The sequence below is a fragment of the Mustelus asterias genome, chromosome 14 (assembly GCF_964213995.1).
Source record: "Mustelus asterias chromosome 14, sMusAst1.hap1.1, whole genome shotgun sequence".
NCBI classification, from domain to species: domain Eukaryota; kingdom Metazoa; phylum Chordata; class Chondrichthyes; order Carcharhiniformes; family Triakidae; genus Mustelus; species Mustelus asterias.
The window spans coordinates 88,105,830-88,119,874 of record NC_135814.1 but is presented as its reverse complement, the minus strand read 5'-3'; the positions used below and the strand labels follow the sequence as shown (position 1 = coordinate 88,119,874).

Sequence of the window (14,045 nt, the reverse complement as noted above, 5' to 3'; positions counted from 1 at the left end):
CAGTGGGATTCCTGATCCACCATGGGGGGCACCAGCGGAAGATCCCACTGTAAATTTATGCCTGTGAGAAACTGATTTTTGTACCTCCTGTCGCATTCTCTCCCTGCCGCCCACCATTGATCCCACTGACAGGGGCATGGGAGAATTTCACTCTATAAATTAGTCACAACTTGACTAAACTTGTACTATTTTGGTTTCTCTGGCACTACTGAAATGGCGCACTTAATTACTTACTCCGGACTGAATTTGTAATCCAAATTCAACATAGAAGTCTATTAAATCAGCAATAAAGATAAATCAAATACAAACAACTGGAGGGTGATGGCTGGCAGGATTCTGGGTTTACTATTGCAGTTTGTTGTTGGATAGGATGTTGAGATTTACGCGTTAGAGATGGCTTCCACTGTTATTGTCACATTTGAGTTGATTGAAAACGACAATATAAAGTAAAAATTCCACATTTTCAGTATCACTGGAAGATCGAAATTAACTGCTTACCTGCATCAGGAAATAATAGATTCCAGCTAAGCCATGAGCTGCTCCAATGTAATTCTCCTGATACCACTCATACATTAACGGACTTTTGGGGATCCGTTTTCTGCTGCCTAGCTTTTCTCCAGAATTTATGACAGTATCGCAAATCTTGAAATGTAAAATAAAAGTTTTACGTTGCACTTTCAAATTGGAATTAATCTGTTAATACAAGCAAATGGTTTAGAGAGAAGAATACAACCGCTGAAGTAAAACTTTTACTGAGATATGTAATGCTGAAACAGATCAGACAGGGATTATTGCTCTAATGGTGATCTGGAAGACGATGCTGGTGAAATTTGGACAACGAGTGGTCTGGGCCTGGAATGCTCTGCCTGGAAGCGTGGTGGAAGCAGGTTCAATCGAGGCATTCAAGAAGGCATTAGATGATTATTTGAATAGTGTGCAGGGGTATGGGGAAAAGGCAGGGCAATGACACTAAGTCATGATGCTCGTTTGGAGGGCTAATGCAGACATGATGGGCCAAATAGCCTCCTTCTGCACCCTGACAAGCTGTGATTCTATGAAACAGCTTCCTGTAGGTGGTGCATAATGTGTGTGTCAGAACCACTCCCTCATTGCTTCCCATACTCATTGGCTGGGAGAATCCTCTCCCATCCTGAGTACCGGTAGATAATATCACGGATTTGAGAAAGAGTGGCGAGTGAGGAAGAGTGATGAAGAATGGTGGATTAGCCATGGTGGATGCGTGGGGTCACGGGGATAGGGCAGGGACCTGGATGGGATGCTCTTTTGGCGAGTTGGTGCAGACTCGATGGGCCGAATGGCCTCCCTCTGCACTGTGGGGATTCTACGAATCTGTGAAAATTTTTACCCCAGGAAATTGTGGAGACCAAGTCTTTGAACATTTTCAAGGCTGAGATCGATAGGTTTTTTAATCAGTAGAGAAATAAAGGGTTACGAAGATAAGGCAGGAAAGTGGAGTTAGTGAGTGTTAAACCAGCCATGATCTTAGTAAATGAGCAGGCCTGAATGGCCTACTCCTGTTTCCATTTCTTATTGTCTTATGGACCATCAAAGAAGATCCAAATTTGGTCTGTGCCAGGCTAATCTAATGGCCATAGTTTCCTCAGTTTGGGGCAGATGCCGAGAGAAAACTGTGGAAATAAAGTGAGTTAAATACCTTACTGAGTGTTACAATAACCTGCAATGCAGTAAAACATCGCAAACAGCTTCACAGGACCATAATCAGACAAAAATTGATACTGAACCAAGTGAAATATTAGGATGAATGAGCAACACTTTGGTCAAGGAGATTATTTTTAAGTAGCATCTTAAAAGGGGGGGTGGAGAGATGAAGACACAGAGGAGGTTAGGGAAAGAATTCCAAAACACAGGGCCGACTGAAGGCACAACAGCAAATGCAAATGCTCACAAGAGGCGAGGACTGAAGGAACAGTATTCTCAGAAGGTCTGAGGGCTGCAGTGTGGTTGAGTTTTAAATATCTTCTGCAAGTCTGTCACTCAGAAAAATTAAATAAGAATCAGGTGATCAACACAAGGCACCAGAAAAGACAAATATACACCCTGCTCAAAGTCCTCTTCTTTAACATCTGGGTACTTGTCCCAAAATTGGGAGAGCTACAGATTAGTGAAGCAACAGCCTGACAGCCATTCTCACCAAATCAAACATCACAGCTAATGCCCCAGACTCCTCCATCATCATTCTTGGGTATGTCCAGTGCCACAGTGAGGACAGATGCAGCACAGTTGATGGTACAGTGATGTACAGTACGAAAAGAGAGGCCCTGGGAGTTCTCAACAGTTATCCTGACCCCCATGGCATCAGGTCGAACATGGGCAAGGAAGCTTGCTGATGATTACCTATTGCCCTCCCTCAGCAGATGAATCAGCATTCCTCATCCCGCATGTTGGACAACACTTGGAAGGATGAAGAAGGTAGCAAGGCACAGAATATACTCTGGATAGGGGATATCAATGCCCAGAAGGGATAGGGGGAAGCAGCATAGACTCAATGGGACAGTCGTAAAGAATGTGCAGGAACGGAGCGATATGGGGGTGCACCTTTGAAGGTGAAAAGACATATTGAGAGAGTGGTTAGCAGAGCCGGGGCGGAGGGGGATCTTGGCCTTCATAAATATGGACATTGAGAATAATGGGAAGTTATGCTGAGCCTTTGCAAAACTCTGATTAGACCCCAGCTGGAGTACTGCGTCCAGTTTTGATCGCCACACTTTAGGAAGGATGTAAGGGTCTGGGTTATTCAGACATGATGGGCCATATGGCCTCCTTGGAAGCCATTTATATTTATATTTATCTTATACTCTCTGAAGAATCACTTTATTATAAGAGGTTGCGAAGGAGATTTGCCAGAATGGTTCTAGGACTGGGGGATTTTAGTTCAAGGTTAGGTTGGAAAAACTGGGGTTGTTCTTGGGGCAGAGAAGATTGAGGGGAGGTTTGATAGAAGTGTACAAGATTACGGGAGATTTGGACAAGATAAAGAAGGGAAAACTGTTCCCATTAGCACAAGAGCTAGGGAATGCACAGATTCCCATTGTACAAGACCTAGGAAATGCACAGATCAAAGATTTTGGGAAAGAGATGCAGGGGAAATGTGATGAAGAACTTTATTATGCAATGAGTGTTAATTACCTGGATTCCGCACACAATGGTAGTAAAAGTGAAATCAATCAATGGTTTCAAAATGCTCCATCAATTTGTGTGGCACTGCCACTGTGCCAAGCAATTCAAAACTGAGCATCCATTCGGCACTATGGGATATCAGCAGCAGCAAAATTGCACTCAACCACAATCTATAACCTAATGACCAAGCATATCCACCCTCTACCACTACCATCAAACCAGTGGACCAACACTGGTTGAATGAGGAGGGTAGAAGAGCATGCAGGAGCAGCAGCAGGCAAACCTAAAACAGAGATGCTAATCTGGAGAAGCTACAACATAGGATACTAAATACAGACCTAAATGATCCCACAACTAGCAGATCAGATCACAGCTCTGCAGTCCTGCAACATCCAGTCGTGAATGATGCTTGGCAAATAAACTAACCAGAGAAGGCTGCTCCTCAAGTATCTTCAATGATGGTGGAGCCCAGGATGGTAAGAAGTCTAACGCCACCAGGTTAAAGTCCAACAGGTTTATTTGGTAGCAAAAGCCACTAGCTTTCGGAAAAGGCTGTCCCTTCGTCAGGTGGGTTGGAGTTCTGAACTTTGGTAGCAAAAGCTAGTGGACTTTAACCTGGTGTTGTTAGACTTCTTACTGTGTTTACCCCAGTCCAATGCCGGCATCTCCACATCATGAGCCCAGGATGTCAGTGTAAAGGAACTACTGAAGTATTTGCAATCATCTTTAGCCAGAAATGTTGAGAAGGTAATCCATCGTGGCCTCCTCCCGAGGTCTCCAGCATTATAGGTGCTACTCTTCAGCCAATTTGATTCACTCCATGTGATAAAGGCACTGGGTAGAACAAAGGCTGTGGGCCCTGACAACATCCTGGCAGTCGCACTGAAGACTTGTGTTCCAGAACCATGCCTCTGGCCAAGCTGTTCCTGATCAGCTACAAAACAGGCAACAATGTGGAAAATTGCCCAAATATGTCCTGTCGACAAAAAGCAGGACAAATCCAATTCAGCCAATCACCACCCCATAAGTCCACTCAATCATCAGCAAAGTCAAAGCTATCATTGATGCTCAGTGTGGGTTCGGCCAGGGCCACTTGGCTCCTGATCTCATCACAGCCTTGGTCCAAACATGGATAAAAGAGCCAAATTCCAGATGCCAGTTACTACCCTTGACATCAAAGCAGCACTTGGCTGACAGTGGCATCAAAAAGCCCCAGCAAAATTGAAGTCAATTGAATCTGGGGAATAGCTTTCCACTGATTGGAGTCATACCCAGCACAAAGAAAGATGATTGTGGTTGTTGGAGGCCCTTTGCCCAGGACTTCACTGCAGAGTTTCTCAGGACCAACCATCTTCAGCTGCTTTATCGATGACCCTTCCCTCCGACATAAGGTCAGAAGTGGGGACTTTGACTGATAATTCACAACTCCTTAGGGCACTGAACCAGTCTGTGCAGAAAAAGCAAGACCAGGAAAAGATTAAGGTTTGGACTGAGAAGTAGCAAGTAACATTCATATTCCATTGCCAGGCAACGATGCACCCCAAGAGGGTATCTAGCCACCTCCCCCCAATAGTGTTATCATTGCTGGGGCACCCATATCAATATCCTGGGAGTTCTGATTAACCAGAAACTGGACTGAACCAGTCATGTAAAGGCCAGAGGCTGAGAATCCTGTGGCGAGTGTTTCATCTGCGGACTCACCAAATCCTGTCCACCATTTAAGACACAAGCCAGGAATGTGATGGAACACTCTCCCCCAGCCTGGACGAGTGCAGCTTCAGCAACACTCGAGAAGCTCAATACCATCCAGGGCAAATGAGCTTGCCTGATCAGCACTCCATCCACTATCTTAAACATCTGTTCTCTTCTCCACTGGTGCACAGTGGCAGCAGTATGTGCCACCAATTGTGGCAATTCTCCAAGACTCCTTCTACAGTACCTTCCAAAGCTGCACCTCTACTATCTAGAAGAACAAGGGCAGCAGATGCATAGGAACATCGCCACGTATAAGTTCCCCTCCAAGTCAGGCACACAATTCTGACTTGAGAGCTATATCACTCTTTCTGAACTGTCACTGGGTCAAAGTCCTGGGACTCCCTCACTAACAGCACTGTGGGTGTACCTACACCACATGAATGGCATCGATTCAAGTTGATGGCTCACCATCACCTTCTCGAGGGCAATAGATTCTGGTCTGACCTTGCCAGAAGTATTCACATCCTGCGAATGAATTTTAAAAAGTGGTTACAGAGACAGAGAGGGGAGAAGCCATTGAGAAACTGAACACAAGATTGAGAAAGTTTAAAAACTCCTAGCTGGTGTGCTGGATTGTCAATGCATGTCAGGGACCACAGGGATAATGCATGAAGAATAAAGTCCAAAGGGAAACAGTAAGTTATGTTCAGGAGAGAAATAAAGAGGATAAAAATCTTAATTAAGTTTATTTTGCAGAAATCCATATTTGGCAGAGTATAAACGATGTCTTTAAACATCTGGGGCAGTGACAAACACCTTGGTGGGATTTTCCCATGGGAATCGTTTGGGGCGGGCGGGGGGGGAGGGGCACTGACCTCGGCAAGATTTTCTGGTTTGGGGGCAAGCGTGGCCGGAAAATACCGCCCACTTTTTTGGTTTCTATCAACAAACTTTCAGTTATTGTACATACTAATGGATTTTCAACAACCAAAAGTTACAATGCTAATAAACATATTCAATAGCCAAAAGAGAAAACACTGGAAAATCTCAGCAGGTCTGGCAGCATCTGTAAGGAGAGAAAAGAGCTGACATTTCGAGTCCAGATGACCCTTTGTCAAACTGCTTCTTTGGTTTCAGATTCCAGCATCCGCAGTAGCTTGCTTTTATTTTTTAAACATATTCAACAGATTTTCTACCAAGTAATACATTTCCATGATGATCCAGTACTTTGTAGAACTATTAAGGAATGCTTTGAGTGAAGGTTACTCGCACTTCATTAAAGCAGCGAGAGGCCACAATTGAACAGCACAGAGAACATTTATTCACAGACATTATAACAATGAAAATAATTGGTACATTCCAACACAATGAAAGTTTGTAAGGATTTAATTTTCAGAAAGCATGCCGAGAAAAATACTAAAATATTGCAAAATAACCATTCAAACTGAAAAGGAGAAAGAAAGAGACACAGAGAAAGAGGATACCTGTTTCATGTACAGCAATGGTATCTTCTCATTGCCAATCTGCTCATTAACAAATATTAATGCATATAGATATCCCATCCGGCCATACAGCATCTCATCTGGCAGCTTTGAATTCTGCTTCACCACAGATGGATGTAATCGGAGAAGCCTGTAAGAAATCCATTTCAAAAGCTGAAACATTCGCTAATTTGGATTTGAAAACAGGACTGATTTTTGAACCTTGAGAAACCTCAGATCAAAGCTAAACCTCCTCATTTTGCATCACAGTAAGAATGGCACCTTTTTTTAATACATACTTTTTAAAATTGCTGCTGAGTGAAAAGCATTATTCAAATGAACAGATCAGAAGAACATAGTGTTCTGGCAGTAGGAAAGTAAAATCATGCTACTCCATTAGAAATGTGAAAACATGGCAATAAAATGTCTTCCCCCTCAATTGAACAGTGATTAAGAGTGCGATCCTTGCTCTGCTGGGCTCTGAGGTCAGCAAAGGCAACCCATTTGCTGCTTCAGCTGAAATCCACAAACTCAGCAAATGTTGGGAATCAAATCTGAGTTTCTGTTCAATCTGTATAATGAACCTTCCAAGTTCGGAGCAACCTGCTGCTGATCTCGGAGAAGAGTAAACTTTAACTGACAAAGGAGATTTTTTATTTATTGGTGGGCATGATATATTGTTGGTTTGGGAGAGTGGGAAGGGAGTATTTCAGACCAAAAACAATCCCTTACTCTCTCATTCAATGGTGATAATTGAGTTGTTCCAAATTTCAAATGAACAAAAGTGCAATGACCGAACAGGTAGTGTGTAGAAGACCGAAGGTAATGATATCAAATTGATGTTTCTCAGAAACTAAAGGCAGCTCTGACCCTTTATTAAATGCAAAAACTTTGAACCATTCACATTGCATCACTGCTATGAAAGATTAACCAAAGAATATACAGCGACGCAATAGTTATAACTGAACAGTCAACACGTGAATAGATTAAATACGAACCTGATTTTTTTTAAAACTAGCCTTTAATTCATCAAAAGCAATTTAGTGTGTACACCACATTGTAAACAAGCAGCTTCCAACATGCGTGAAGATACAAAAACAAACAGATAGTATCAAGTTGAGGAAGGGAATGTTCAGTAATAGTCCACCATGATCTCCACCAAAAAAAGCAAACTTTTCATAACGTTTCAGGATGGCATAGGAAGGAAATACACTTTCAGTGCAAGTTTACTAAAGAATAGCCTTTACAAAGTATGTTTTAGAAGAAGCAAATGTTGAATAATATGCAGTATATGACATTAAGAAGTCTTCATTATGAAGTATTACAAAATGGTAAGGCTTTAGCTATAAATAACCCATATTTTCCAATACTAAAGAAAGTTCTCAATAGCAGCCAGACCTTGCCTTGCTCAGAGGGCTATTTATGAAGCAACATGGGTGAATGTTTGGGAGCAAGCCACCTATTTGCCCTGTCAATTAAGGCAAGATTCCAAAGAAGAGATACATCTGAAATAAAATTTCCCTTCCAGTGGAGAAACAATAACTTCCATTTATATTGTTCAAGTTTAAGTTTATTTATTAGTGTCATTAACTTGCATTAACACTGCAATGAAGTTACTGTGCAAATCTCTTAGTCGCCACACTCTGGCGCCTGTTCGTATACACTGAGGGTGAATTTAGCATGGCCAATGCACCTAACCAGCACGTCTATAATGTAGTAAACTATTCAAGGCAGGAGGTTTCTTCCTCTTCTCAAGTTCCCTGCTTGAAGGCTGGTCTGACACAGCCTCTACCACAGGTAGGACAAAGAGGCAGGTCCCAAATCCACCCCAGCTGGAACAGGAATTGAACCATGTGCTGCTATCATTAATCTGGCGCACATCGGTTGCCCAGCCAACCTAACCAACCATGAGTCCGAGTTGCAGTGGCAACATATACTGTTACATGCACGTTTTAGTCTGGAACTATGGATAGTGATGGTAGAAGCTCCAATTCCTTTCCATTTCATAACTCGCCAGAAATCTCTCTGGCTCTTACCGCCTGCCATTGGTGTATGTTGGAAGGATTTACAAGTTGAAGATCAGGAGGGGGAAAGACTGTGGATAGATTTGAAAAGGATGAGAATTTATTAAAAATCAAGGCATTTCCAGACCAGGAGCCAAGCTGAACCCCAGGATGATGGTAAAAGGGATTTGTTGTGAATTAGGATTCAGGCAGCAGAGTTTGGGAGGAGTTCAAGTTTACAAATGGTGGAAGATGAGAGCTATTGGACCTCCAGTAGCACTGATATCTTGGTAGGCTGTAGGAGGTGATAGAGATAAGTAGTAGCAAGGTCATGGAGGGATTTGAAAACGAGAATGTGAATTTTAAAACCAAGGTTCCTCTATTGCGTGGAGACTCGCTGAGAGGGGCAATTCAACAAGGCTTGTATCCATATAGCACTATTCACCTACAGAAGGATCCCCTGGCATATCAGATATTTAATCAGACAATATGGGAGCTGTGACAAAGGCCAATAGCTTTGCCAAAAAAACTATTAGGACAGCTATTTTTTTTTTTAAAAAGAGGAAAATGGAGGAGTTTATGAAGGCCAGCGACAGAGCAAAGGGAAGTGAGATGCAAGAGGCCAAAGTATAAGTGCAGAGGAGTTTGGGAGAGTGTGGCTGTAGGACTGGAGGAGGTTACAGAGATCAGAAGAGGCAAGGCCATGAAGGAATTTAAACCCACGGATGAGTGTTTTAAATTTGAAGTGTTGGAAGACTGGAAATCAATATTAGGCAAGAAGGGATGTTGCAGGTTAGGATAGAGGCTGGGCTAGAGGAAAAGGACAGAAATCCAAATGTAGTTTGGTCAAGTTGCTATCACTTACTGATTGATATAATTGTCCGATTCTTGAGTTTGTTGCAACTTATGATGCACAATAGCAGCAATAGCCAGCGGGCCTGCATCTCCACACAGGAAAGTCACTACATTCCCAGTAAGGCATTTCAGACTTTTATTTACATACTGTAGAGCTTTTTGCAGGTAGGAGTGATCGGCATAAACATTGTACAGATGCAGATATAATAAAGCAATCCCTGGAGGAATACAAACACATTGTTACAGACATGACATTATATTATAAAAAGAAACCCTTTAAAAACTCTTGCCACCTCCAGTTTGTTTTCTGCCTCCTTCTGTCTTTTAAACCCCAAGCTTTAGGTTATCTGGTATATGCACCTAATTGTCCTTGTTTTATCTCTGATGATGTTGTGGAATATGGTTTCTAGCCCTCGAAATGTACCAGAGAAAAAGCATTTAACCAAACGGTAGTGTAACTAGCCCCATGAAGCATCTGGTTATGCTTCTGACTAAAGACGAGTTAGAGCACAGAATTTGAGAAAATGACTAAACCAGGGATTTGGCGGGGACTGATCATTGAATCCCTACAGTGCAGAAGGAAGCCATTCGACCCATCGAGTCTGCATCAACCCTCTGACAGAGCATCTTACCCAGGCCCTATCCTCGTAACCCCACATATTTACCCTTTAATCCCCATAACGTACACATCTTTGGACACTAAGGGTCAATTTAGCATGGCCAATCCACCTAACCTGCACATCTTTGGACTGTGGGGAGAAACCGGAGCACCCGGAGGAAACCCACAGAGACACGGGGAGAACGTGCAAACTCCACACAGACAGTGACCCAAGGCCGGAATGGAACCCAGATCCCTGGCGCTGTTAACCACTGTGCCAGTGAGCTGCCCAACATTAAATACTCATGGCCCCCACTATGAAGTCTGTCAATTCTCAGAGTGAATGTTTGTACAACATTAAAGTACCTGTGCGATTCTACTCCAACAAAAAGGAAAGAAAGAAATGAAGGTTAGTTGCTGACTGACTGACTACTTGGATAGAGTGCACAGGAAACAGTTAGATGTCAATGCACACCTCTAGCATGTTGTACAGAGTTCAACTTGATACTGGAAACCTTCCAGCATTGATTTTCAGGTGCAATGTGTTCATTTAGGAACACAAAAATTTTGTTTGACTTAGTTGCTGTTTGCGTGGATATTTCACAGGAGTTGCTGGTTTTGAGATTTATTGGTTATATTTTTATGGAAAAATACCCGTAGGGGCAATGACATTGGGAAGGACAGCACCAAGATTTGACTAGACTTGAGGAAACACGTTAGAAGGTAATGCGGTTTGGTCTGGTGTTTATAACTGCTTTTGTCATTTTTATTTAAATAGGTTTTGGATATCCTCAATGCTTGTGGCAGAATGGCAGGCGATTTGTCCTTATTGCGTAATCTGCATTTCTGATAACCTTGGAATTGGTTTGTGATAACATTAATCAGTAGCCATTGGCTAAACTGGTTATGCACTAGATTTATCACCTTCAAGAGATGACTCTGCGTATAGATTGTTGAAGTAATTTATAGTACCAATTTAATTCCAGTATTCTAAATTAATTGTTTATCAGCAGAACTGTTTGGTTTCAATGAATAAGTAGAAATACTGAAGCAATTAGGTTAGCTGGTGTTTCCTTCACTTACAATAGATTTCACAGAACATACTGATAATTAACACAATAACTCCTAAACTAGAAAGGAAAAGCATTTATAAAAGCAGATTATTTTGTGCTGCAATTCTTCATTTGAGCTTCTAAGTGCGTTTATTTGGGTTTTAGCTCTGTGCGCTTGATAACCTCAGTCCCTCATCCCTGCTACCATTCTTTAGTGCACCCTCTTGTAGGCCTTACCATCCTACCAAAAGCGTGATGTCCACAATTGGACATTATATTCCAGCTGAGATTTTACTTATTGAAGTTATCATAATGCGGGCACAGTGGTTCGCACTGCTGGCTCACAGCGCCAGGGTTCAATTCCAGCCTTGGGTGATTGTAGAGTTTGCATGTTCTCCCCATGTCTGTGTGGGTTTCCTCCAGGCGCTCCGGTGGCTTTCTTCCACACAGCAACAATGTGCGGGTTAGGCTGATTGGTCATTCTAAATTGCCCCTTAGTGTCAAGGGAACTCACAGACTATGGGGATAGGGCCTGGGTAAGATTGTTGTTGGTGCAGGCTCAATGGGCTGAATGGCCTCCTTCTGCGCTGTAGGAATTCTATGAAAACTTCCTTGATTTTGTCGTCTATTTCCTACAGATATAAATATATAAAGCCAAGGATCCCATATTCTTTTTTGACAGTTTTATTGATTTGTCCACCTAAACCTCCAGGCCTCTCTGTTCCTCTACTCTCTTGGGAAATACCCTATTTAGTTTAGATTGCCTCTCTTCCTTCCAAATGTATCACACTTCTTTACATGAAATTTAATCTGCAATTTCTCTGCCTATTTCACCAGTCTATGTCCTGATGTGATACTATCTCCTCCACTGATAACTATATTTGCATTTCATGTCATCTGCAAATTTTGTAATGATATGCCCTACATACAAGCATGCCCAGTCATTCAGTTAACTTCAGATGAAAAGGAGTGAAAGGTTTTTACAAGCTTTGTGGTTATTGGAAACCTTCTGTAAATAAAAATGATAAATAGTTATCAACACCAGACCAGACTGCACTACCTTCCAAATGACATTACAGTAAGTCTTAACTTCAACAAAGAGGTGGAACAGCATGTAAACCAGATGCATGTTGTGCATTTTGGTTCTGCCTAATTGTTTTTCATGTCTAAAATTCACAAACCCCAGTTTGCGAATCCTTTGAATGTATGAATAACTTATTTTGACTAGTTTTGACCATTGAGAAAGTTCAAGTAGGTCACCTTAAAGTTTTCTTTTCAATCAGAACACATCCAACTTTTGTCATTTTTAAATCATGAAGTAATGACCTAACAAACAATTTTCAGAATTTAAGTGTACAAACTTTAATCATGACGTAGTTTCTGGGTATGTACAGTAATTATTTTGCAGTGTTAACAGTACCTGCCCATCCAGTGTAGCTGGTGCAATCTGTTTCATTAGCTTTCAGTAATCCATTTTTCAGTTGTTTCAGTAATTCTGTGATCTTGCTCTGCAGTTGATGAATGAACTCACTGGTTAACTGTAAAGGATTAAGAAAATAAGATTTTTCTGCTTCCATGGCTAAGATCATTAGAAATGAAGAAAGTCCATTCTAGGCCCCTAGTCTAGGCCTACATGTTGAACCTCTTCAGACCATTTTCACCTCCTCCTGTGTTTATAACAAGTTAACAACACCAGGTTAAAGTGTGACTTTTGCTACCAAATAAACCTGTTGGACTTTAACCTGTTGTTGTTAAACTTCTTACTGTGTTTACCCCAGTCCAGCGCCGGCATCTCCACATCATTTATAACAAGTTCACAACTTAAGTGAACATTTGCAATGGAAGTACAAAACTTTAATGGGAATGACAGCCCTGAATAATTGAACAAACTGCTCACAGTCAGAAAGCAACATTCACTTGATCGCATGCCAGTGCTCCATACTTCAGAATCCCACATTACTAGACATTCTGGCCGGCTTATTGAAGAAGTTTTCATGGACGTTACTGATAACTTAAGATTGCATATCCTTAAAAAAAGTTAAGTTCAGAATTTGTTGGGAAATAATTGCAAGCTAACTTCAACTTTCATGAACCCATTTCTAGCCCCTCCAATTCCTGCACCATCAACTTTGTAGAACAAGAACAATCTCGCTTATAACAAAGCTTTTCAAAGGCCAATTCAGTCAACTAATATCTGCAGCACATGAAGGCTGTTGGCTGAACAATGTAATCAGTTCTATTTAAGTTGTTGTAAAATGGGTGATTGGACAATGACCACTGGAGTATCATATACACTCGAGAGTATTATCTATGTCTTTGGCACTTTAGAAGAAGTGTCAAGCTGCATGGAGGTGAAGATCATCTGCTAGAACAGAAACAGAAAGATCTGCGAGAACAGTCTCAAACCAGTCCCATCATTTTAAAGGCAGCTGAACTCTACACACTTTTAACTTACTGAAGATCAGGGAGCCCTCAACATTTACTCCAGACCCAATGAAGACTTCTGGCTTCAAATGAAACCCAGGTAAGGGTACTTAATTGCTCCTGATTACCAACTACAACTCTCCCTCAGCTCGTGAATCAGCACCAAGAGTAGCAAAGGAAAAGAATGTACTCTGGATCTTCAACGTCCAAAACCAAGGCTGGCTGGCTGGCCAATACCATCATGGAAGTGACTGGTTTGCAGCAGGTGGAGAGAGAAGCAATATCAGGGAATATCCCTCATATTTACCGACCACAGATCAGTCTGTTCATTACAGTACTGGGAGGAGTGTGTAATAGAATCAGAATTCCGACAGTGCAGAAGGAGGCCATTCGGCCCATCAAGTCTGCACCAACAACAATCCCACTCAGGCCTTATCCCCTTAACTCCACATATTTACCCTACTAATCCCCCTGACACTAAGCATGGCCAATCAACCTAACCTGCACATCTTTGGACTGTGGGAGGAAACCGGAGCACCCGGAGGAAACCCACGCAGACACGGGCAGAGCGTGCATACTCCACACAGACAGTGACCCGAGGCCGGAATTGAACCCGGGTTCCTGGCGTTGTGAGGCAGCAGTGCTAACTGCAGTGCCGGAGAGTGAGTACTATCTTCACACCAAGGGCAAGCTCCACTGTGTTACGCAGCACTATTGCCATGCTGAATGGGACGGATTCAATACAGATCCAGCATCCATGAGGCACTGTAGGCCATCA

At 42.2% G+C, this 14,045-nt stretch overlaps 1 protein-coding gene across 1 annotated transcript in view; it reads right to left on the bottom strand.

Annotated features, from left to right (window-relative positions):
• The window catches only part of lancl1 (LanC antibiotic synthetase component C-like 1 (bacterial)), a 683,707-nt gene that overhangs the window by 18,583 nt on the left and 651,079 nt on the right, over positions 1-14,045 (bottom strand). Inside the window, exons 2-5 of the mRNA XM_078227726.1 lie at positions 12,264-12,381; positions 9,204-9,411; positions 6,339-6,486; positions 499-642 (exon numbers count right to left, since the gene is read on the bottom strand). Coding sequence (XP_078083852.1) covers positions 499-642; positions 6,339-6,486; positions 9,204-9,411; positions 12,264-12,381 — 618 coding nt within the window. The remainder of the gene's footprint in view (positions 1-498; positions 643-6,338; positions 6,487-9,203; positions 9,412-12,263; positions 12,382-14,045) is intronic.